We start from the raw sequence: 22,567 nt of genomic DNA, 5'->3' as shown, positions 1-22,567 counted from the left end.
TACTTTAAGAACTTACAACTCGTTAGAAAAATTAAATATTTCTTGCTGTTCATCTTGATTAATTTTATGATATATAGTGAAGGAGACAAAAAGGAGAAAGGTTTCAGAGTAGCAGCCGTGTTAGTCTGTATTCGCAAAAAGAAAAGGAGTACTTGTGGCACCTTAGAGACTAACAAATTTATTAGAGCATAAGCTTTCGTGAGCTACAGCTCACTTCATCGGATGCATCCAATGATCCATCCATGATCCATCCATGATGCATCCGATGAAGTGAGCTGTAGCTCACGAAAGCTTATGCTCTAATAAATTTGTTAGTCTCTAAGGTGCCACAAGTACTCCTTTTCTTTTTGCAAAAAGGAGAAAGTGAGACAACTGACCCATATTTTTAATATCAAAGAACTAGCTTATAAGAAGAGCAATAATATTTTCTTTTTCAAAGAAAATTTTTAGATGGGTGAATCAGCCTGCATAATTATACAACTGACTAGTTAGTGCAGTTCCCAGTAGAAGTAAATAGAACTTTTCAGAAGAATCTCTATCAAAACTTTTAGACTTTGTTAAAACTATTTGCATTTATATGTTTAGAGGGTCTTTCTTTTTGTTTGAACTATCAACAAAGCTTAGGCTTATCAACATTTTGCATATATTATTTAACAGCTCTAAACCTCAGAATTTAAAGCTCAGTCCTGCTCTAAAATTCAGGTATATGGGGATGAATCTGATAAAATGATCTATTATGCAAACACTGTTGCCAGTTTTACAGGAGATAGATAGATTTGAGTCTGTCTGTCCATCTATCTATATGAAAGCAGGTTCAAGTGCTAGTATCTGTTGTGGGAATTACCATTTTAAAACTATGGCTGTATCTTGAGATTTCACAGTGGCAAACCTAAGATTATTCTAATTATAACAAATGACCAAAACAGACCTGTTAACATTTTATCAACAAGTTGAATGCATCAAGTAGTGCCACTGTCAGCACTAAGGAAATAGGTGTCCCAAATGGAGATACTTGCCCCAGACCCTAAAAATGAAGTAAGTTTTGTTCTGACTCAGTTTTAAGCGCTAAGTGTTTTAGCCCCTGTAGTGCACCAAAGACTGTCTGCAGTGCATACTTTGACATGGTTAAAATTTTGTGGTTGCATCTACTACCCAGTATTTCTTTCAGATGTACTCCAACTTTTGTCTCATCCTGCTAAATTCCTTGTATGATGCTAATCTTGCAACATGTAGAAACTAAGGGAGGCTGCCCATCACTTAGTTGCTTGGAGTAGGCTGGTTTGGCAGAAGTTATCTGCAAAAGATCCCAAGTTTCTCTTTTTAAGGTGGGGAAAAATGTGTGAGGGGATGATCACAGCCATCTTTAACTGAGGCTTTAGATCTTTGTGATCATGATGGGACCAGTTCCAGTTGAACACATTGGAATTTTACCATTGACCTCACTGGAAGCAGGATCAGGCCTTTATGGCCATCCTTCTGTTGGAGAGGCCCCCAATTACTTATGTACCTGTTTCCTGTTTTCATATGGGCTACTCTGACAATCTAACCATAAACAGATGATGGGTTTAGAAGCTTATTGTCATTTTGTGGGATATAGAAATAAAAATTTCCCTACTAGAATCTGAATCATTATAGTGGAGACATAATGCTGGAGGAGAAGGGAAGAAAGTCATATTTTCCAGGCATTTAAAAACAAAACATATTTTTTGTAAATGCAGCTGTGTTTGGATGTGGTAATTGTATCTTCTTAAATCATAACAGGGAAGGTGAAACAACTAGCAAAAAAATCTTTCCATGCATTGGATGCGTTCCAGTCATTGGACTTGCAGGTCGCTGACTCTGACACTTTGGACAGCACTGAGGCATAATAGACTTTCAGTAAAGAGGAGAGAGGCAGTTAATGACAGCAAAATTTAAATCCTATTTCAGGATACATGTAAAGGAAAAGAGAGGCCCAATTTCCCTTTTAAACAATATCTGCACTGGTTTTCTGCTTCCTGCTTTCTAAATACCCATTTAGGAAGGGTTGGCTTCTCTGCAGGAAAATTTAAAATTTTAAAAGTTGGGATCAGTTATAAAAAAAAAAATCTGATTCTGACAGTGATCAAAAAGATGCTGCAAATTTAGTGTGCGACAGAAAAAGGCTAAAATATATGGCAGAGAAGAGTGTCCTTTGTGGATTGTAATTGCTTGTGGTTTTTACACCTAGACTCTAAGATCTCACTCTGGCAATTATTTATTTATTTGGTTATTTGTTTTCATTGTATAGCTGGAACCATGAAAGTGAGGCTCAGAGTGATTAAAATGTTTGAAAGTGTGGTGGTGAGTTAGTAGCAGAACTGGGAATAGAACCCAGATATCTTGACTTTTGGTCCCCTTCTCTAAGACTGTGCTTTCTTCTGATGGTATGCTGATTTTCAAAGACAGATCTAAAATAAATACTTGAGTTCTTCTGGTGGATGGGCTACCAAGATAAAGTCACCATCCATGACAAGATGTAGCAGCCTAGCAGGAAGTTTACAATTGAGCCAATATGGAACTCCGGACTGTAGTGAAGATCTTCCTAGTCTCTTTCAGAATCCCTAAGAAAGTGAATGTGATCTTACCTTTTTCCATTTATAAAAGGGTCAGAATAACACTTACCCATTTCTTGGGGATGTTCTGAAGTTTAAATGTTTGTAAAGTCCTATGATATCATAAAATGAAAAAAGCTATGTGAAGTAGTTATTTTCCCTCTTCCCCTGGGGCAACATTTCTGTTTCTAGACAGCAGCACCATGGTTATATGGATTTCTTGGAGTGCCTTGTACAAAGAGAGAGAACTGGGGCTCAGAAGCTGTCGGAATGATTGTGAAGGATGTCTGGGGGACATTGGATTTTTTAATTCTCTTGGAGATTTGATTTATTAGAAATACCTAGATTTTGCTGAGGAAGAAAATTAAAATCAACAATGGCAGCAGTTCATTATTCCCTCAGTACAGCTTTCCATGCCTTCTTTCCTGCAGATCGTAAATAAGTGCATACAGATTATTATATAGTCAGTAGAAAATTGTGACATGAAAGAGGATGATGCTGGATATATACAGCTAAAGAGGACTGGCCATGACTTGCTGAGAATCTTTAATTTTATTAGAGACTAACAAATTTATTAGAGCATAAGCTTTCGTGAGCTACAGCTCACTTCATCGGATGCATCCGATGAAGTGAGCTGTAGCTCACGAAAGCTTATGCTCTAATAAATTTGTTAGTCTCTAAGGTGCCACAAGTACTCCTTTTCTTTTTGCGAATACAGACTAACACGGCTGCTACTCTGAAACCTTTAATTTCATTCTACATCAACAAACATGGGACTATCCTTTTGCAGCTGCTGGTTTGTTCCATTAAAAATGCTGGTGGATTTCTGAAATGAGTTCAGCTTGCAGTGAAATAGCTTTCATGCCTGACTAGGTGCAAATACCATTCAAATGGCAGCAATACCAAGTACAATGAATATGGAATCTTTCATCTGGATTTAGTGGATTTTTTTCAGCCATTCATCTACTTGTAGATGAAATTGTCATAGGATCCAGGGCCCTAGTGCATTGGCAATTAAGAGTTTTTGGTGCCTGCGATGCAAAATGGTGGGCATTTGAGTATTAACTCAACGGGGAGTACTGACTTCATGTGATGGAACAGTTTTCCTGGCATCTGCACGAAGCACATAACATAAAATGTATCCAGGTGTTAAAATGTGTTTATACCAAATAGACCTTTATTCTGATTTAGATAATCACACATTAGAACTTGTTAATGCTAGTATTTACCCAGCCTGCTTCTTCCAATACAGACTGTTTTTTTTGGCACTTTATCGATTCACCGCTTCAGAATCAGAACCCTGTGATTCTCATTGTTCTTGCCTGTGGAATTTGTCATGCATACACCTCATACCACTGAGGAATTGTGCTGCAGAATCTAGGTATTCTTGATGTTTGTACCAAACATGAACTGAACGTAAATCAATGCAGTATTTCTGCATGCAGACAAGCAGCCTGACACAATAGCTTGAAGAGATGTGAATTCACAAGGGTATCAATATGTTAACTCTGAAACCTAGTAATGGCAATTTAAAATATCAGCGTTAACTATTTGGCTGCTGCTCACTTCAGCTTATAACTGAAATATCCAGCTAATGAACTGTATCCATCATTGAATGTACTGGTAAATACTGGTGGGTGGATAATTAGAGGCATTAGTTGCTTATCTCTAAGGTTATGATTATATCACAGAATCCATGACTTCCAGAGACCTCCATGATATTTTTTGCTTCAGCCCCAAAATTTTAGCCTTACTTGTCACAGATTGCTGAGGTATGGAATTAGAAGTCCAGGTCTTCCAGTCTTCCCAAAACTATTGTTTTTCAAGTCACCTGTACCTTTCCCACAACAAAGGAAGAAAGAGGAGAGGTTTCCTATTTGCACTTAAAACAGAATTCCCACCTCTGGTCTATTCCCATGTGTCAAAAGCTACAAATGTCCTTTTCCCAATTGTCAAAGTTCCTTTTTCATCCCTAGCAATTTCTACAGTGCAGTTTTCATCATCTGTGGCACGTTCAAGATGTAAATTTTGGTGATATTAAAAAATTGTATGTAATATCAAAATACATAGCACTAAAAACTTGCTATCTGGATTTATTTAAAATAATCAAGTTTGTTGAATTTGTCTGCTGCTGCAGAATTTCCAGTTTTTGCAGACATCCAGAGCCGATGCTGCAGAGTTAAGGCTTAGATCATAATCTAAACAACCCAACAAATTAAACATGTATAGATACAAGACAAACTGCTTATGGTCAGCAAAGTGAAATAAAGTGGTTTCTGCCATATTGACTGATTGCATATATTGTATGATTAGGTTTTCGACTGGAATCCCTGGTTTAAAAGGGATCCTGATGGCTCTGGTCAGCACCACTGACCGGGCCATTAAAAGTCTGGTCAGCGGCGTAGTGTGGCTAAGACAGGCTCCATTCCTACCATGGCTCCACGTGGCTACAGGAAGTAGCGGCATGTCCCCACTCTGACTCCTATGCGTAGGGGCAGCCAGGGGGCTCTGCACGCTGCCCCCGCCCCAAACGTTGGCTCTGCCCCTTCCATTGGCCGGGAACCGGGGCCAATGGGAGCTGCAGCGGTGGCACCTGTGGACAGGGCAACACGCAGAGCCACCTGGCCGCGCCTCCACATAGGAGCTGGAGGGGGTCAGGCCGTTGCTTCCAGGAGCCGCCTAAGGTAAGCGTCGCCCAGAACCTGCATCCCTGATCCCCTCCGGCAACACAATCCTGGACCCTAGCTCTGATCCCCCTCCTACCCTCTGAACCCCTCGATCCCAGCCTGTAGCCCCACCCTGCACCCCAAAACCCTCATCCCCAGAGCCCGCACCCCAAGCCAGAGCCTACTCCCTGATCCCCCTCCTGCCCTCCAAACCCCTCAGTCCCAGCCCGGAATACTGTTCTGCACTCCAAACCCCTTATCTGCAGCCCCAGCCCGATTTCCCCCCCCCCCGTACCCCAACCCCCTGAGCCAGCCCTATAAGAATGAGTGAGTGAGAGTAGGGAGAGTGACAGGTTTCAGAGTAGCAGCCGTGTTAGTCTGTATTTGCAAAAAGAAAAGGAGTACTTGTGGCACCTTAGAGACTAACAAATTTATTAGAGCATAAGCTTTCGTGAGCTACAGCTCACTTCATCGGATGCATTTGGTGGAAAAAACAGAGGAGAGATTTATATACACACACACAGAGAACATGAAACAATGGGTTTATCATACACACTGTAAGGAGAGTGATCACTTAAGATAAGCCATCACCAGCAGCGGGGGGGAAAGGAGGAAAACCTTTCGTGGTGACAAGCAAGGTAGGCTAATTCCAGCAGTTAACAAGAATATCAGAGGAACAGTGGGGGTGGGGTGGGAGGGAGAAATACCATGGGGAAATAGTTTTACTTTGTGTAATGACTCATCCATTCCCAGTCTCTATTCAAGCCTAAATTAATTGTATCCAGTTTGCAAATTAATTCCAATTCAGCAGTCTCTCGTTGGAGTCTGTTTTTGAAGCTTTTTTGATGAAGTATAGCCACTCTTAGGTCTGTGATCGAGTGACCAGAGAGATTGAAGTGTTCTCCAAGTGGTTTTTGAATGTTATAATTCTTGACATCTGATTTGTGTCCATTCATTCTTTTACGTAGAGACTGTCCAGTTTGGCCAATGTACATGGCAGAGGGGCATTGCTGGCACATGATGGCATATATCACATTGGTAGATGCGCAGGTGAACGAGCCTCTGATAGTGTGGCTGATGTGATTAGGCCCTATGATGGTATCCCCTGAATAAATATGTGGACAGAGTTGGCAACGGGCTTTGTTGCAAGGATAGGTTCCTGGGTTAGTGGTTCTGTTGTGTGGTGTGTGGTTGCTGGTGAGTATTTGCTTCAGATTGGGGGGCTGTCTGTAAGCAAGGACTGGAGAGTGAGTGACAGAGGGAGTGGGGGATGGAGTGAGCAGGGCTGGGGCATCAGCGATGGGGCAGAGCAAGGGTGTTCAGTTTTGCACAAGTAGAAAGTTGGCAAACCTAACCTGCACCCACACCGTAACTCCCTCCCAGAGCCTGCACCCCAACTCCTTGCCCAAGTCCTGAGCCCCCTCCTGCACCCCAGAGCCCACATCCCCAGTTGGAGCCCTCACCCTTTCCCACACCCCAATTCCGTGCCCCAGCCTGGTGAAAGTGAGACGGTGGGGGAGAGCAAGCAACAGAGGGAGAAGCCTTGGAGAAGGGTTGGAGGCGGGGCCACAGGGAAGGGGCGGGGCAAGGGTGTTTAGAAAGTTGGCAACCCTATTTATAAGAAATAACTGAATCAGATCTCCTTGTTCTGTAGTCAGCTTTGTTTCACTTATGTAGGTTTCTAGTGTGCGCTCTGTAGTGCAGTGACTGTGTATATGTCCATACTGCACCTAGCAGAATGGATCCTTGATTTCAGATGAGGCCCACTGGCATTACTGATAAAATAGATATTTGTCATGAAACAGAGGCCACGGGTATTTAAAAAAGGGCTACTTTTTTTGTATCAAGTCTGTGGCTGTGTAAAATGTTTGAACCTATGAGCTTTGAAATTACATCACTCATGTTTTTGCTCAGCATGTATTTACTTTTCACTGCAATATTTAAAAAATAAAAATAAAACTGCAATTTAATAACAGTTAAAAGCTTCTCTAGCACCAATTGAATGTGGTGCATCAGTAGTAACCATATTGACTGTTCTAAGCTTTCATTTCTCATGTTATTTTGTCAGTATGCAAGGAAAGTAGTTTCCAAAGAGTAATAAAATAATAAAACAAAACCTTTTAAATAGATGAGTTCTCTGAGGGCTGGGGATGATCTTCCTCTCCCACTCCCTGATTTTTCTAGAGTATGCTTGTATTTGAAAATTCTTCATGTAATGTATTCTCTTTAAAATAAGTGTTGTTTAAAGTGAGTAGGTGAAAGAAGGCTATGTAGTTGGTATAAAACAATACAGACTACTTTGAAAATTCCTGCTATTATCTGAATTTAGTCAGTATTGCCCATGATTTTCAGTCAATCAAGTTTTACTTTAGAATGCCTTACCATTTTTTAGGTATACAAATAAATATAAACCTGGTGTAAGCAACATGCATATATAATTCCGGAGTCACCTGAATAGTTGCACACATGCCTGATTTCCTTATACTTATGGGACTAGGTTTCTGAGGTATACAGGGAGCATCAGCTAGAGGGGTTAAGCATTGAAGAGAAACTGATGTCACTTGTCCCAGTAACACATTTTATAATAGTGAATGATCTGGAAAATTGGGGTGATAATGTCAATAAGCCAAATTTTTGTCCAGATTGTCGGCCTTGCATTCATAAAGTAAGTTCAAACAAAAGGTATGGAACAGCTAAGTGAAAAATTTACATGTACAGTGTACGCGGTATGTGCTACAAAATGGGCACTAGCCTTTCAGTTTTCACCAATTTTTCTGACATTCTCTTTCCCTGAATACTATTGCTTTGACAGAGACAAGTTGCGTTTCTGCAGTTGTAAAGTGGTATGGTAATATATGAGGGCTCCAGGTTTGTGGTTGCTGGAACGCTCGGCAAAACTGTATGTTGGTGCTTGAATTGGATAAAGCATAAATTGTCCATCAACTTAATCAATCCCGCTCCTATTAAAATCAATGGCAAAACCTACCTAGCTTCAGTGAAAGCAAGGGATCTGGCCATATGGAAGGTTCGTATGTTGTGCTGTATGTTGCTTTGTGTTCCAGCATGCAATTAAGATCAGCCAATGGTAATAAAAACACAGGTGTCAGGTCTTTATGAAAGATTTCATATGCGGGTGGGATCATTTTACAGCTTTAAAAATTATCTGTTTTAAATATCCAGTATTGTTTTGTAGCAAACACACTTATATAATTTATCCAAATTAAACTCAGATTTAATTATGCTTGTTTCTGCAGTTGATTCCAATGACACCCTCTATGGTGGAGACTCCAAGTTCCTGATTGAAATTAACAAGCTGTGTGAGACAGTGATAGCTCAGATCCTGGACCATCTGAAGACCCTTGGACAGGAAGAGGTATGTCTTTTCTTGTCTTATTACTATACAATGCAACACCAGATCACTTGCAGAGCCCAATAAATGAGCCTTTTCAATTGATACTCCTGGGGAAATTTTACGCCAAAAATTTAAAAATTCCTTGCACAATATTTTAAAAATCTGCAAAGTTCTGCATATTTTATTTGTCAAAATAACACAATATAATCACACTGGTTTAAATTATTTCAGTAATTTATTTAAACTACAATACAATGGATGGAGAATGGGAGTGGGGAGCATACAAATATATGCAGCCATATGCTCCGTGTTACATCATAGACAACTGAAGAGCAACTGAGGGCTGGTGAGTCAAACTCACAATTTATATTGGCTACTGACCATTGGTAGAAAGATCAGTAGCAAACAGTTCATGGAGCACATTTTGATAGGAAATTTTTTCAGTCCAGAAAGTTTGACCAGTTCTAATCGCTAAAGCACCATAAGCATTTATAAGGCCATACTGTCCTTTATACCTCACTGGCAATGTAAACAAGTCTTAAAACTTTTATACCTGTTTTGTATTCCTGGGGGAATTCACAAAGACAATGGGAACAATTCACTAAACAGGCAGGCTTCTACATTCTGGTCTTCACACGCTTACCTCCTCAGAAACACCGTGAAGCCCTGACCCTCCATGCTGAGCGTGCTGCAATAGCGAGCGAGAGGGACAGAGTGTCTCTTTCTCATATGCACAGCTACCCAGTCCACTCTCTGAAGCAGTGATTTACGTCTCTAATGGCTGTTCTGGGCGCCCAAACCAATCTGCCTGCACTGCTGGGGAGAGGTGCGTGACCGCTCTTGTGGTTTCCCTTTGCTTCCCCGCTAGAAGCCATTTTTCTGCAGGGAACCAAAGAAATCTGTAGGGGACATGAATTTTGTGCACACACAGTGATGCAGAATTCCTCCAGGAGTAAATAATTGACAGTGCAATCTAGTGTGTTGCTGCTTTTGGAAAGTCCTGTGAATGTTTACAGCGCTGGAGAGGATTGTATGGTGTTACTTTGGTTAAAAAAAATAAACAGACATCATGTAGGCAACAGTGGTGTGAAGAGATTCAGTAATATTTATAGCCCCACTATTTGTTGTTGTACTCTTTAAGAGATGGATTGTTTAGCTGCATTCTGTGCATGACATGGACAGTCAGTTGTACCAGAGAGAATTGTTTTTTGCTAGGCAGTGGATGCTGCTCTGGGGCCAATTTTGGTCTTGCTGCTTTTCTTGAGGTGTAATAATCTCTACAGCTCCCTTCTGTTTTCATTCCCTCCCAGCTGTCACTTCACTCCTGACCTAAACCAAAGTCTCTATTTTCTCCCTAGTCCCAATTGCTACTTTTCTCATCAGCCTAACCAGACTTCTGGAATAGGCTAATGGACAAAATGAGAATTAACCGATTGGTCTGTTCTGAGCTAAATGCAGTGGAAATTACTTCATTTGTAAAGGCTCTGCATCCCAGAGGGTGATTAAGAATGATTTGCTTAGCTGTAGGGAGTACTTTCACTTTTACCCTATTTTGAATAATGGTTACACTAGTTAAAACAAAGCACAAACCCTTGTCGATTTATTGGATTCCTTGATTTCGGGTTTATACGGTATGTGAGATCAAAAACAGCTCTATGGACTCATTTGTTATGTGGTAATGACTGGCATTCTCCATGTTACTGAACTCATCACCTCTGCATGAGAACAGACTATGTCCCTGGTAACATGTCTGTTTCTGAGCTTCAATTCCCACAGCAACAGCTTTTTTTTTTTTTTAACTGTCTCTATTAGACTATTGTCTCATGTCTTATAGCCTGAAATGCAGGGCAAAGTGAGTCTTTGATGGAAAGAAAATAGAGCTGAAGTCCTTCTCTTATGTCATTTTACTTGGCTACTCGCCAAATAGTTCAGGTGGTTGTTTTTTTTTCTTCCCCTTCTGCTGGGATTACATTTTAGAAATTCTTCAAAAGAGAGATCCTTAAGGTATGCCTCCAAGAATTCATTAAGCAACATGCACTTGAGAGCCCAGCTACTGCTGTTACAGTATTTCCTCTGCCTTTGATATCAAATACTTTCTCATAAAACAACTGTAGAGATTCAAAATTAATAAATCCCACATTTTTACAGTAGCATATTCCAATGTACAGCATAAACTATGTATGTACAGTAGCACGGTGAAATATAGCTATCTTTGGATGCAACAGCAAACCAGCACCCTGTGCAATGGCAAGGACACCAAAGCAACTTCTGCTCTTACAAATAGTGCCATGGGATCTTTTTAATGTGCTCACAGAACACACAGGACTGGGTTTTAAGATACTCTGTGAAATACCAAACACAGTAAACTGTCACTGTATTTACCTCACACAGGCTGAGCCTGTCCTGCTGGGATTGGGACTTGTGTCTCCAGAAAGTCTAGCTTTACAAACCTGATGCTTAGACTACTAAGAGAGTCCGTCTAGCTAATTCACTGAAGCAGGAGATATTGTGGTCCAGTAGATAGAGGGACACTGGTCTGAGAGTAAAGGGACACACACTCTGATCCTAGCTCTGTTATTGGCAAGCTGTGTGATCTTGGGCAAGTCACTTCTCTTCTGTGCCTCAGTTTCCCTAGTTGTAAGGTGGGGGGATATTTGCCTTCCTTTACAAAGTGCTTTCAGATCTGTGGATGAAGAGCACTATACAGAAGCCAAGTATTTCTCTCTTTTTTCCTTTCTTTTAGGGGGTGGGGAGTGTAGGGGTTGATGATGATGTTAAAGTCGCATCCTTCAGCTCTAAAGCAGTACTTGGCAGAAAATCATCTCAGATTTTATTTTGATCACTTCAGTGTTGGCGACCTTTTATTATCTGGCTGCTCATTTACATGAACAAGCCTCTGCTGATATTGGTTTTCCTTGGTTCATTTCATTTGAAACCCATAAAAGGGAATTGATTTTCATATAATAAAATGATTTTGCCAAACTGCAATTTGAAGGAAGAGAAGTGAATCTGATGTTAACACAGTAACAGTATCCTTTCTTCCTATATTACTTTAAAAAATATTTTTTAAAAAATTCTGCTTCTTTTGTGTGATATTGTTTGAACTGAAATTTACAGTCCCAAACTACCCTATACAAATACAAACTGTCTGTGGTCATGGGAGTGTGCCACCATACCGTTCCCTGCTTTGCATTTTTATTGCATTTTGGACTGGAAGGGTTTTTGTTCTTGTTTGTTTGTTTTTGTTTTTTTGTTTGTTTTTAATGCAGAATTCTTATAAATGTTAAAATCCTGCCTGCGGCAGTTGGACTGAGTCGTGAACAGTCAAATGTGTGCATGTTTCATGCAGAGCCATTTGCTTTGGATCCAAACCCAAAGTGTTACAGTAGCCAGTGTTACATTAGGAAGTGAGGTGGTCAGCGTCATGTCCAACCACCTTTGACTGCCCTAACCTGATGGATCAGGTACGCATTTTGCACCTGGGTGATAATTGGTGATGGCCTTTCAGGGTGAGATGAAGTGAGATTTGAACTCTCAACCTTCGGGGATTGTAGTCAAGCTCCTTAATCTCTCAGCCACCACACCTATTTACCCAATTAGCTCACCTATTTTTTATTTTAAAGATGCTAAAGATTTAAAGTTCTTCCTGAAACAATTCTCTATTATTGTCACTCCAGTATTGTTACTAAAGCTTTCAAACAGTAATGGCTTTGTTAGCTTCTTGGAGCAGGGAGCATGCTTTCTGCACTGTTGGGAAAGTATCTGCAAGCTGTAGGAGTTGCCAGAAACAAATACCTGCAATTCTCCCACAGTTCCAGTTATCAGAAGTCCAAACTTCACCCTGCTCCTATTCAAATCAAATTCAAAGATGAGGTGAACTTGGTGTTTTCAGAATTTCCAGCAACTTGGTTAGTCTACAGCCAGTTAAGATTCTTCATTCCAACATCTCATCTTGCTTCCATAACAAAGAGGTATTGAGTGGTCTCATGAGTACAGTTGTGATACCTGTAGAAAAGCAACTACTTTTTATTAAGTCGTCAGTCTGAGAAATGTAGCCAGGCCATTGTTGTAGCTTGCAGTTATCTTGGAAGGCTCGCTCAGCAGGAAGTGTCTTGTACTACTCTTTAATAGTGGCAAGAGTGGAAACCATCCTGATCTCTGCTGACAGGGATTTCTCTGGCTATGGGCCTTCAACAAAAGTGCTTCTGAGAGTATTGCCATGGGCTCCATCGTGCATGAACCCCATGTGGCAATAGAGAAACAAATAGCTGAATTGTTGAGCTCTACTTTAATGAGGTCTTTAAAAAATTAGGGCCATGGTTTTGAAGCGTATCCTGAATCTGATAGGTAGCCAATATAGGGCTTGAAGCACTGGAATAGTATGTTTTCATTGGTCTAACCAGGAAAGCAAGCTCTTGTACACCAAGCCAGCTGGAGTTCCCATGTAGAGTGTGTTGGAGTACTCCTAGAGTGTGACTGACAAATCACAGAGTGCTGTTTCAAAGTCTGTATCCACAAGAAAGGATTTAGTCACCTGGCCATCTGAAGAAGGAATTCTGCTTGCTGCTACTATTTAGGAATGCAGGAACAATGAGGAGTTCAAGAGGACCCTAAGACTGTGTACATACTACCTTCGTAAACAGGGGACTTGTGCTTACAACAGTTGGCAAGTTCAGAGCTGCTGCTGGGTTATTAGTGCTTCTTCTGTTCCAATCAGCATCACCTTTTACTCAGACTGAACTTGAGTCAGTTGTCTTATATCGAGGGGCTTTATTATCCCAAAGAGGAGGATAACTGTGTAATGGCACTGTGTATTAAGTTCTGAGAGCATGATATTGTCTGCTTATACCATCTTATGATCGTCCCTAATTGACTAATGTGTATGAACGGCCCCTGAAGGACTCTTGAGGAGAGGAGAAGCTGCCCACTGTGACCTCTTGAGAGGAAGGAGCACAACTAAATTCCCAAATGCCTTATTCGTCACAGCATGAAGCTTTAAGCGAGCAGATTTCAATGGAAGGCTGGAGTGAATGCTAGAAAGCAGGATTGCTATTGTAAGCAATGCTAAAATGAATAGTAAGACCAGCAAGATCACATTTTTCTCCATCATGCCATATTAAATTAAGATATTACTCTACTCTTTGCTGGAGGGGATAGGACATGAGGCACATAACAGGCCACATGTTCTGGGCTTGTGTAGTTCTTTCTTTATTTCAGTGTCATCTACACACTGTTTCAAAGATTATGAAAAATGCCTATCAAGTGGGTTCTCTCTGCTCTCTTTGGTGTGGGAACTATTAGTCTCATGATTTATGTGACTGCCAGAAACTAGATCTATTCATCTCTGTTTGCTGCCCATAAATACCTCCTCATGAGTTGGAATGCCCTCCACAGTTCAGTCTTGATTATGTCAGTGGAGTTGGCAGCATGTTGACATGGATTTCTCACTCAGTTTTGAGGTCAGTGCCATGTTACACAAATATTCTTGTTGATCAAAATGCAGAGTGTTGCATGCCTTCTTGGTTTTGTTCCTTTTTATATAGTGGCTTTTACTCCATCTTCTCTGGAGTCTGTGCATCTCTTAACTTTGCAACTTCTAACATATGATTGGATCACCATCTCCTACTTGTGCCTGTGTGCTTACCTCAAAATACTGTGAATTGTAATGTACATCCCTTCCTTCTGACTCTGTCTTGAATGTGCTGCATCCTTTTTGAAGTGTTCTCTATGTTATCAAAATGTTAAACAGAGTGTGGGCACATACACAGGCATATATATATTGTATAGAAATACAATATGGTGGGGATATTCAGGGGAGAGACCTTTGACTACCTCTCCTGCACTCTGCTCAATAATCTAGCTCCACTAGGATTATTACTATCGTAAACCTGCAGGCAGCTTCAAACAGTCTTTCTCCTATGTTTGGATTCAAGCAAAAATATATAGGCACAAGTGGTTAATCTAAGGTGGAGGGGGAAAATAGTCCAGATAATAATTTAAATGCTCTAAAGATTTCTGAAGTATTTCTCTAAAATGTACAAGTACAAAATACATGGTGGAGTGGCAAAAAGGCTTTGCATCGCATAATTCTCCCATCTCAAATGCATGCTGTCATGCCACATCATATATTCTTTCTTTTATTTTCCTTTTGCCCAGAGATGTTGGTCCTAGTGCAGTGCTTTCTCTCAGCTCTGATAGTTACTTTCTAACTACTCATAGTTTCCTTATAGTTTGCTAGATATGTCGCTGTGCTTCCTGTTATAGTGTTGCTGGGGCAGACTGATGGACCGTGTCTGTGTCCAGAAGTGGCCACATTTCAATAGTGGATGAAATGATGCTTGAATCTAAGGCTATAAAGAGCTTTGGGAGCCACTGGGATGAAAGGTGCTACAGTATATAAATGTAAATGGAAGCATTTTCTCTGTGACTGCTGCATTTACTCACATTAACACTAGTGGGGATTTATGTACTCATTGAGTGACCCATAATTTTTGTAATAAAAGTTTTTAAGAAAGGGAGTTTCAATCTAATATTCTAAGCACCACCTCAGAATAAAAGTAGTAATCTATTGAAAAGTAGCCACTTGTACTGACTTTAAATATTTAACAGTGTGATAGTCAAATACTCCAATGCTATATGACCTTGCCAATTCAGTATCTTTTTTTGTAAAATATCTTCCTATCTATGTAGCAGCTGAACATGCTAAATAAAGAACATAATCGGTATGTGCAGAGCTTATATTCTAAAGGCACTTACGAATAAAATACAGGGGTCCAAGCCACACAGTGGCTTGTTGTCTTCATAGCTAGATGCTTCACTGGCAGACCCATTGTCCAAAGTTTTCTAAGGTAGTTTAGCATATGTTAGGTTTGGGAAAGCCTCCCAAACTAACGGGCAGCATGAATAAAAGAGACAGTCGCAAGTGGGAGAAAAATAGATAAAATAGTGAAGGTCTGAGCCTACATTTTATTAACATGTTTGCTAGTACTTGTTACCATGAGTAATCTCACTGATTTGAAAGAGTTGGCGTGTTTGTAGGTTGGTCGCTAAATGCTTAATGATCAAGTGCTACTGCCCCCAGTGGGGGTGGGTATCTTCTCTTCTCCTTGGTTAGCTGCTTGGTCCATGCCATCTCCTTTTTGATAGTGTGCATATGCAATTAGTTCTGCTGGCAGTGATAGGAAACATTAATTTCTTTTCACTGCCACAGCAATACTGTATACTGGCCATAGAATTTACTGGCTGAACTTAGAGAAGGCTCAAGTGAAGAATGAAATTTGTTAATTAATGTGGGGGTTCACCATGATTGTGCATTTGCTTCTAACTGCTCTTCAATTGATTCAATTATTGTAGTAGATGAGGCTCTGCCTTTTAATCAACGGTCTCTTTTCCAAGTGAGCCGAACACAAAGTACAGCTCTAGAAAAGCAATGGTAAATAAATACCTCCCCTCAGACGTGACCTTTGATAATAGCAGTGCCTAGCAGCATAGGCATAAATAACAGTGGAAGTGGTGTCAGCATTTCCATTATGCATGCCCCGTGCTGGTGGTGATGCTAAGAGGTCTGTAGTATAGCTGTGTAAAGTTGCTCTATAAGAGACCTGATTTGCAAAGTTTTGCAATTAATTTTTTTTAAAAGTTGTCAAGGTGTTCTTTCCGCTGCCTTCTGGAGCAAGAAAGCCCTCTCCCTTTTTTCTGCATCTCTTGGAAGGAGACTTAGACTTAGAATCTCCTCTACCTAGTGGTGCATGAGACAACCAATTCTTTCTATTGCTGTCTATCCAGACCAAGATGTGACTCCATCATAAGTTGTCTCCACGATGGTAATATCCTTTTCAACCATCCTGCAATAGATCATTCTTTGTCTTCCATGACTTTTTTTCTCTGCGTGGAATCCAGTCTGAAATACCTTGAGCTTCTGCTATGGGAAGGCTGATGACAAAGCAGTATCGCCCTAATTATTGAGTCCACAGTCTGGTGACCTGTGCAGCACAACACTTTCTCATTGGTTACACAATCTCTCCAGAGAATTCTCAAGATTCTTCTTAAACAATGGTGGTGAAATGCATTCAGCTTCCTGTCATGTATTTCCACTATCTGCTACTCCTGGTGGAATGCTGCACCAAAAACTAAAAATTCTGCGCACAGTATTTTAAAATTCTGCGTATTTTATTTGTCAAAATAAGACAATATAATCACGCCAGTTTCAATTATTTTGGTAACTTATTTAAAAATACCTGTCGGCAAGTATGTCTGTAACAATATAGACAACAAAAAAGATTCAAGAAATGTTGTTTTGACAAATAGATTCTTTACTCGGCATATTAATACAGAACGTTGAGTAATTCATTTAAACTACAATAGAGAAATGTATTTCCTGCATGCCTCAGAAGCAGTGCAAAGGTTTGGGGAGTCAGGGGTAATGGAGGAGCTGAGGGAGAGGGAAGTAATAGTTCGGAAGGAGCCTGGGAGTGAACCACGTGGGTTTTTGGGTGTGGGTGGAAGAAGTATGGAACAGGTTTTTTGGGGGTGGAGGGATTGTTAGGGAGTTGGGGAGCTGAGCCCTAGCCTCTCCCAATCCGTCAGACACATCAGGCCCTGTCTTCATGTGTGCCTGCACCTGCTCACCCCATCCGCATGTGTGTCTGCACCCGCACTCAGCCACCCTGTCTACTCCCATGTGTCCCTGCACCTCCACTCCCATTCAGCCCCTGCTCCAGTTTGTCCCCACACTAGCCCTTCTGACCTCCAGTCTATGTGACCCCCGCAGCAATAACTCCCTTCCTCTGTCTTTTCTTCCCCACCCCCATATCCCATGCCTCCTCACTTAATCCGAGGAGTAATCTGTCATGTTTCTAGGGCTAACAATAATGTTGGGAGGACAATAGCATTGTATTCTTCTCACTCTTCCAGATGTTTAACAGACAGGAAAATGATCTACTGTCTTTAACTTTCTTAGAGAGCTGGCCACTAGCGGATATTGTACTTCCAAGATAGACAAAATTGCCAAATCTTGTACTCTGCTCCACCAATCTCACCTCCGCCTGCGCTGATAGCGTTTTCTCCTGTCTCCGTGATCTTGGTCTTCTGCATACTGATACAGAGTCCCACTTTGAAAGCTTTTGGGAGGAGTGGGCCAGAGGCAATTGGGCCACAATCCTGTAATGTATCTTACTTGTCTCTGCCTTTCATTCCCTAAAACACAATTTGACTGCTGTTGCAACCACTAGTAAGCTAAGCAGCAGGGCCAGTAGCACTCCATAAGGTTTAGTGCATGGTTGCCTGTGTTCCAAAGATCCTTTGTAGGATTTCCTTGACTATAAAAAGTGGGAGAAACCTCCTGGCCTCAAGAGACAGCAAGCGACTGTAGGGAGGACCTCTGGGAAGACGGTGCTGAGATCCCTGTGGAAGCTGCTGTTAGGTGTGAGGGGCTAAAAGGCAGGTCAGGCTATATGAACATCACCCCAAGTCTGCCGGACTCTTACGAATCTGGGCTAATATTCACAGTCCTAATAGGATCTTAAAGGCATCCTGATCTCGGGTAAGTTCAGGGTTCTAGTATCATAGAATCATAGAATATCAGAGTTGGAAGGGACCTCAGGAGGTCATTTAGTCCAACCCCCTGCTCAAAGCAGGACCAATCCCCCACTAAATCATCCTATAGAACCTTTCAAACAGTCCTGTCAGTGAGGTGGCAGAAGAGGTGCCCACGTTCGGTACTGTGTGTATGCAGTAGTGGTGGTGTTTACAGCTACAACCATTCAGGTATCCAGAATGCACAATATTACAAAAATGTACCAAGTCATTGAACTAAACTGACACCTGATGTAGGAGCTGTTGTAACTCACACTACTTTGGAATGGGGCTGAATGAGTAGGTAGGTGTTTTTTTATTTGTCCTATTTTGAGGACAAATGCATGGAGAACTAGCCCCAAAGTCCTTGCTGATGTTGATAATGCTAGGCCTGTTGGTTACAGAGCATATGTCTAGCTATTGGTAAAATTCTCTGGACTGTGTATAATTATCAGGATATCTATATTTTGCTGATATATCAGAACTCCAGGATGGCTGTAGAATAATTTTTTACTTTTTTTTATTTTTTTAATGATAGACTCTGAAGCGCCAAAGCCAGCTGGCTCTCTACTTCTTTAATAGTATTTTAGCTCATGGAGACCTACGGAACAACAAACTAAACCAACTTTCAGTCAATCTCTGGAACCTGGCACAGAAGCATGGCTTTGCTGACACCAAGACTATGGTAAGAATAACATGAACTGAAATGGAGTGTGCCATTTTTGGTATTAGTTCTAGGTGCCCTTCCTTTTACTCCTACTGGTCCCAGTGGAAGCCATCTGTGGTCACTCAATTAGGGTGAACTTCAAAGAATGGGGCAGCCAAACCCCAAAAAGCTGGTAGATATTCCAATATTTAGATTCACCCAGCCAGCATAAAACGGCTTTTTTATTACCTTACTGGTTACTCAGAAGTCCAAACAACACAGTTCCCTTAACATGGTCCAGCCTCAGACCTCCATCCACGTACCCACGTCAAATATGATGAAAATTTCAGTAAATCTTATTTCATCATATAAAATGAAAGGTTCTACCAATCAAGGATTGGACACATTACCTGCCAGGCTAATGAATGTTTCAGATCTTAACCAAATACACACTATAGGCAATTCTTATTAATTAAACTAAAATGTATTAAAAAACAAGAGAGAACGAGTATGATTAAAAGATCAATATACATACAGACATGAGTTCAGTTCATTTAGGTGCAGATTCATAGCAGAGATGGTGAGCTTTGTGGTTGCAAAGAGTTCCTTTAGAATTCAGTTCATAGGTCATAGTCCAATGTCCAGATATCATATTCAGGGCGTACCCGCATAACTGCAACCTCAGTCTTGTGACTCAAACTTGCTCTGACGAAGCTTAAGCAGATCTGAGATGATAGAATTGGGACCCAAGGATCTTTATACAATTTCATGTTCTCTTTGACAAGTTGGGAGTTCCTTGGGGAACAAAAGGTAAATAGGATGACTTTGAAGGAGGTCCATCACCGGTACTTAGCTATACGAATTAACATAAGGCCATTTGCATTTTCCTTCACCATTCACAGTACATTGCAAAGAGAGATAAATACTGAGAGATCCCGTGTTTACAATTAATTTAAATTATATCAGAATACAGCATAGACAGGGACTGTTGATTACATTGTCGACCCTACTTATACATATGTAAATACACAAAAACACAAACATTATCTCCCCACATGTCTTCTGCGAGTTATTTATTTTGCAGGATGTTTAACCCTTTCTAGCCATGCCTCACAGTGATTTTATTAGATTTATTTCCTTATAACAAAAATATGTTCATTTAAATCTTTTAAAATAGTTTTGAATTGAAAAATAACATGTCCTGTGTATCTGAATCCTAATAACTTACTGTTGATTTTATGAGAGCACATAATATAAATGCCAACTTTGAATCAACATCTGCTCAAAACAGAAATCAGAGGTAACCTTTCACTTGGGTCCTGGGTCCATGACTGACAGGGTTATAAGTAAAATGGAGTGTGATTTTAGTCTCTTTTGCTATGACCAGTGGTCCACTTTACAACACTAGCATCCAGCCTGGACCAGTCGGCAGCATCGGCTTACTGGATGCTGACTAGCCAACCTTTTATATTTAGACTGCCTTGGTAACTTTCCCAGCCCATTTTATAAGTATGTCATGCATTTGTTGGATGTAAGAGAACTGAAACTGCTGGGGCTAGGAGTACAGGAGATGGCTTTACTCCAAATGAAACTGCCTTTCTGGTTAGTGGAGAAGCAGCATGGTCCAGACCTGAAAAATAATACTTGTTGAGCAACACCTGTGACTGCCAGCGCTGGGGTCAGGAGTGTGTGGTGCTTATGCCTGGATTGGACTGCAGTATTGAAACCAAGTGAAAAATCAGAGGCGTTCTTCACTAAAACTTTCATATGGCTGTCAAGAAATCTGATTCAAGAAAAAGCACAAAGATTTGTATATCTCCTTCCTCTGTAGGTAAAAACATTGGAATACATCAAGAGGCAAAGCAAGCAACCTGAAATGAGTCATTTTACAGAGCTGGCACTAAGACTCCCTCTGCAGTCCAGGACCTGATGAATGTTACCCTTTCCAGAGTCATCTGTAACGAAGGGCATGTTGCCAAGTCCATAAAATAGAAGCTTTATTCTGAGCTTTTATTAGAGTTCAATGTATTTTCATTTTTAAGTTTCACTTAAAAGTATGACAGATTGATTTGGACAAGATAAAATTGTTCTGACAAAGTGCAATAATTTGAACTAAGTTTGGTTCCAATGGTGTCATTGAACAGAATCTGATTGAAATGTTTAGATTCAGTAAAGTGTATCTTAAAATTTCTGATGGCAAATAACATTCTAGACCTGAATTTGACATGACTTTAACAACATAGGAAGAAAATTATCCACATACGCATATTCAGGAGTTCCCCCTTCCCCCCAACTTCATTCCATTTAGGACATATTATTTTCTCTTGTGTGTGAGCAATATGTTGATGTAACATCCTAGTTCATGATCAGCAATAGTTCTGGATGAGAATTATGCCTCAGACTTCTTTGTAGACAGAGTTGTTTCCAATATTCATGTGGCCAGTTTCACTGTAACAGGAATATGGCTGAGATGTTACTGTTTTCTGGATTTGAAAAACCATTTTTGTAATACACTTTCGCCAACATGTTTATGCTTTTCATTTTAGTCTAAAAATGTTTTGTAAAATGGAGGGAACCTCTACATCTAATCTGGCAATCGGTGGGGAGTCTTCAGAGGAAAATGCAAATGTATTTAAAGTACCTTGTGTTTTCAGTCCAAATGCACAGTATCATCAAATAAAACCTGTTAATGTGCAGTTTAGTTCATCTTTCTTCCTTATTACATGTATCCACAGTCATCACCTGACTGAACATGCTGTGATGATTAGTTCCATTTGCTATTCTACTGCTTAACAAATTCCACTCTGCCAGTGGCAAGGAGCCAGGATGTGAGGTTGCTGTTACTGCCATAAGTGCCCTAGTTTTGACTGAGTTTAGGCAATTTACTGAGTTATCCTCTACAATAACCAAGGATGACTAAAATAGTCTAGCCAAATTTTGAGCAAGTAGTTGTCTTTTGTGGAGGGTGAAAATTCCATTTTGTGTGAATGAAATTCTCTAATAATATAGTTCTGCTCTGTGGTAGAAGCTGCACTACGTAATGCGTGTGGAATGGTGCTGTTAAAATATTCTCCATCGTGCTAAGACTGATGACTGCCTCATTGATTAAAACAAGGAGTTATGTCCCCAAAACTAGTTTAGCTGGAGAGCAGAAGTGTTAATCAGTTAATGATTGCAGATTTTTATTGTTTTTGCAGGTGGTGTGTTAAGAAATGCAGGTGTCAATCACACATGCCGGGGTTTAAAGTGGATGAAGCTTAACTGCTATTTAAAAAAAAAGCTAACTGTAGTGATAGGCCAGTTGCGGTGAATAACTGCTCTGGTTGCCAGGCAACAACTGATTTTTCTGCAACATATTTTGAGTCCACGGTAATTATATCAAAGGGTCCACTTGTCAATGGACATTCACTACATCATTTGCTGTCTGTAATTTTAGTTGGGTATGCACAGCTTGCAGTAGAGAGTTAGGAATTAGTTTTCATTCAGAGGGGTTGAATGATATTGGATGCTTGTTAATACTTTTTAAAAATTTTAGATTGGAAATAAATTTTTTCAAAAGTAATCGTGTAGGGTATATAACAGAGGTGGGCAAACTACGGCCCGTGGGACCATCCTGCTTGGCCCCGGGAGGCGAGCCCCCGGCCCCGGAGGTGAGCCCCCAGCCCCTCCCCTGCAGCCTCAGCTCACTGCGCTGCCGGCGCAAAGCTCTGGGTGGCGGGGCTGCAGAGCCCGGCCAACCTGGTGCTCTGTGCTGCAC

General features: G+C 40.7%; 1 protein-coding gene across 7 annotated transcripts in view; it reads left to right on the top strand.

The window, feature by feature from the left end:
• VPS35L (VPS35 endosomal protein sorting factor like) overlaps nucleotides 1-22,050 on the top strand; it is a 111,114-nt gene extending 89,064 nt beyond the window's left edge. For 5 of the 7 annotated variants that reach the window (XM_038419885.2, XM_043493993.1, XM_038419886.2 and 2 more), the window contains 3 exons: nucleotides 8,494-8,612; nucleotides 18,703-18,849; nucleotides 20,642-21,851. In XM_038419885.2, coding sequence (XP_038275813.1) covers nucleotides 8,494-8,612; nucleotides 18,703-18,849; nucleotides 20,642-20,740 — 365 coding nt within the window. In that variant the 3' untranslated portion in view covers nucleotides 20,741-21,851. Of the gene's footprint in view, nucleotides 1-8,493; nucleotides 8,613-9,242; nucleotides 9,418-18,702; nucleotides 18,850-20,641; nucleotides 21,852-22,007 lie in introns of those variants that run through there. The other 2 variants (XR_006274817.1, XM_038419887.2) reach the window with 2 other exon arrangements.
• Nucleotides 22,051-22,567: the final 517 nt, after the last annotated feature.

Source organism: Dermochelys coriacea, chromosome 10, assembly GCF_009764565.3.
Source record: "Dermochelys coriacea isolate rDerCor1 chromosome 10, rDerCor1.pri.v4, whole genome shotgun sequence".
Taxonomy (NCBI): Eukaryota; Metazoa; Chordata; order Testudines; family Dermochelyidae; genus Dermochelys; species Dermochelys coriacea.
Note: the sequence above shows the minus strand (reverse complement) of the source record. Positions and strands in the feature narration are given on the sequence as shown.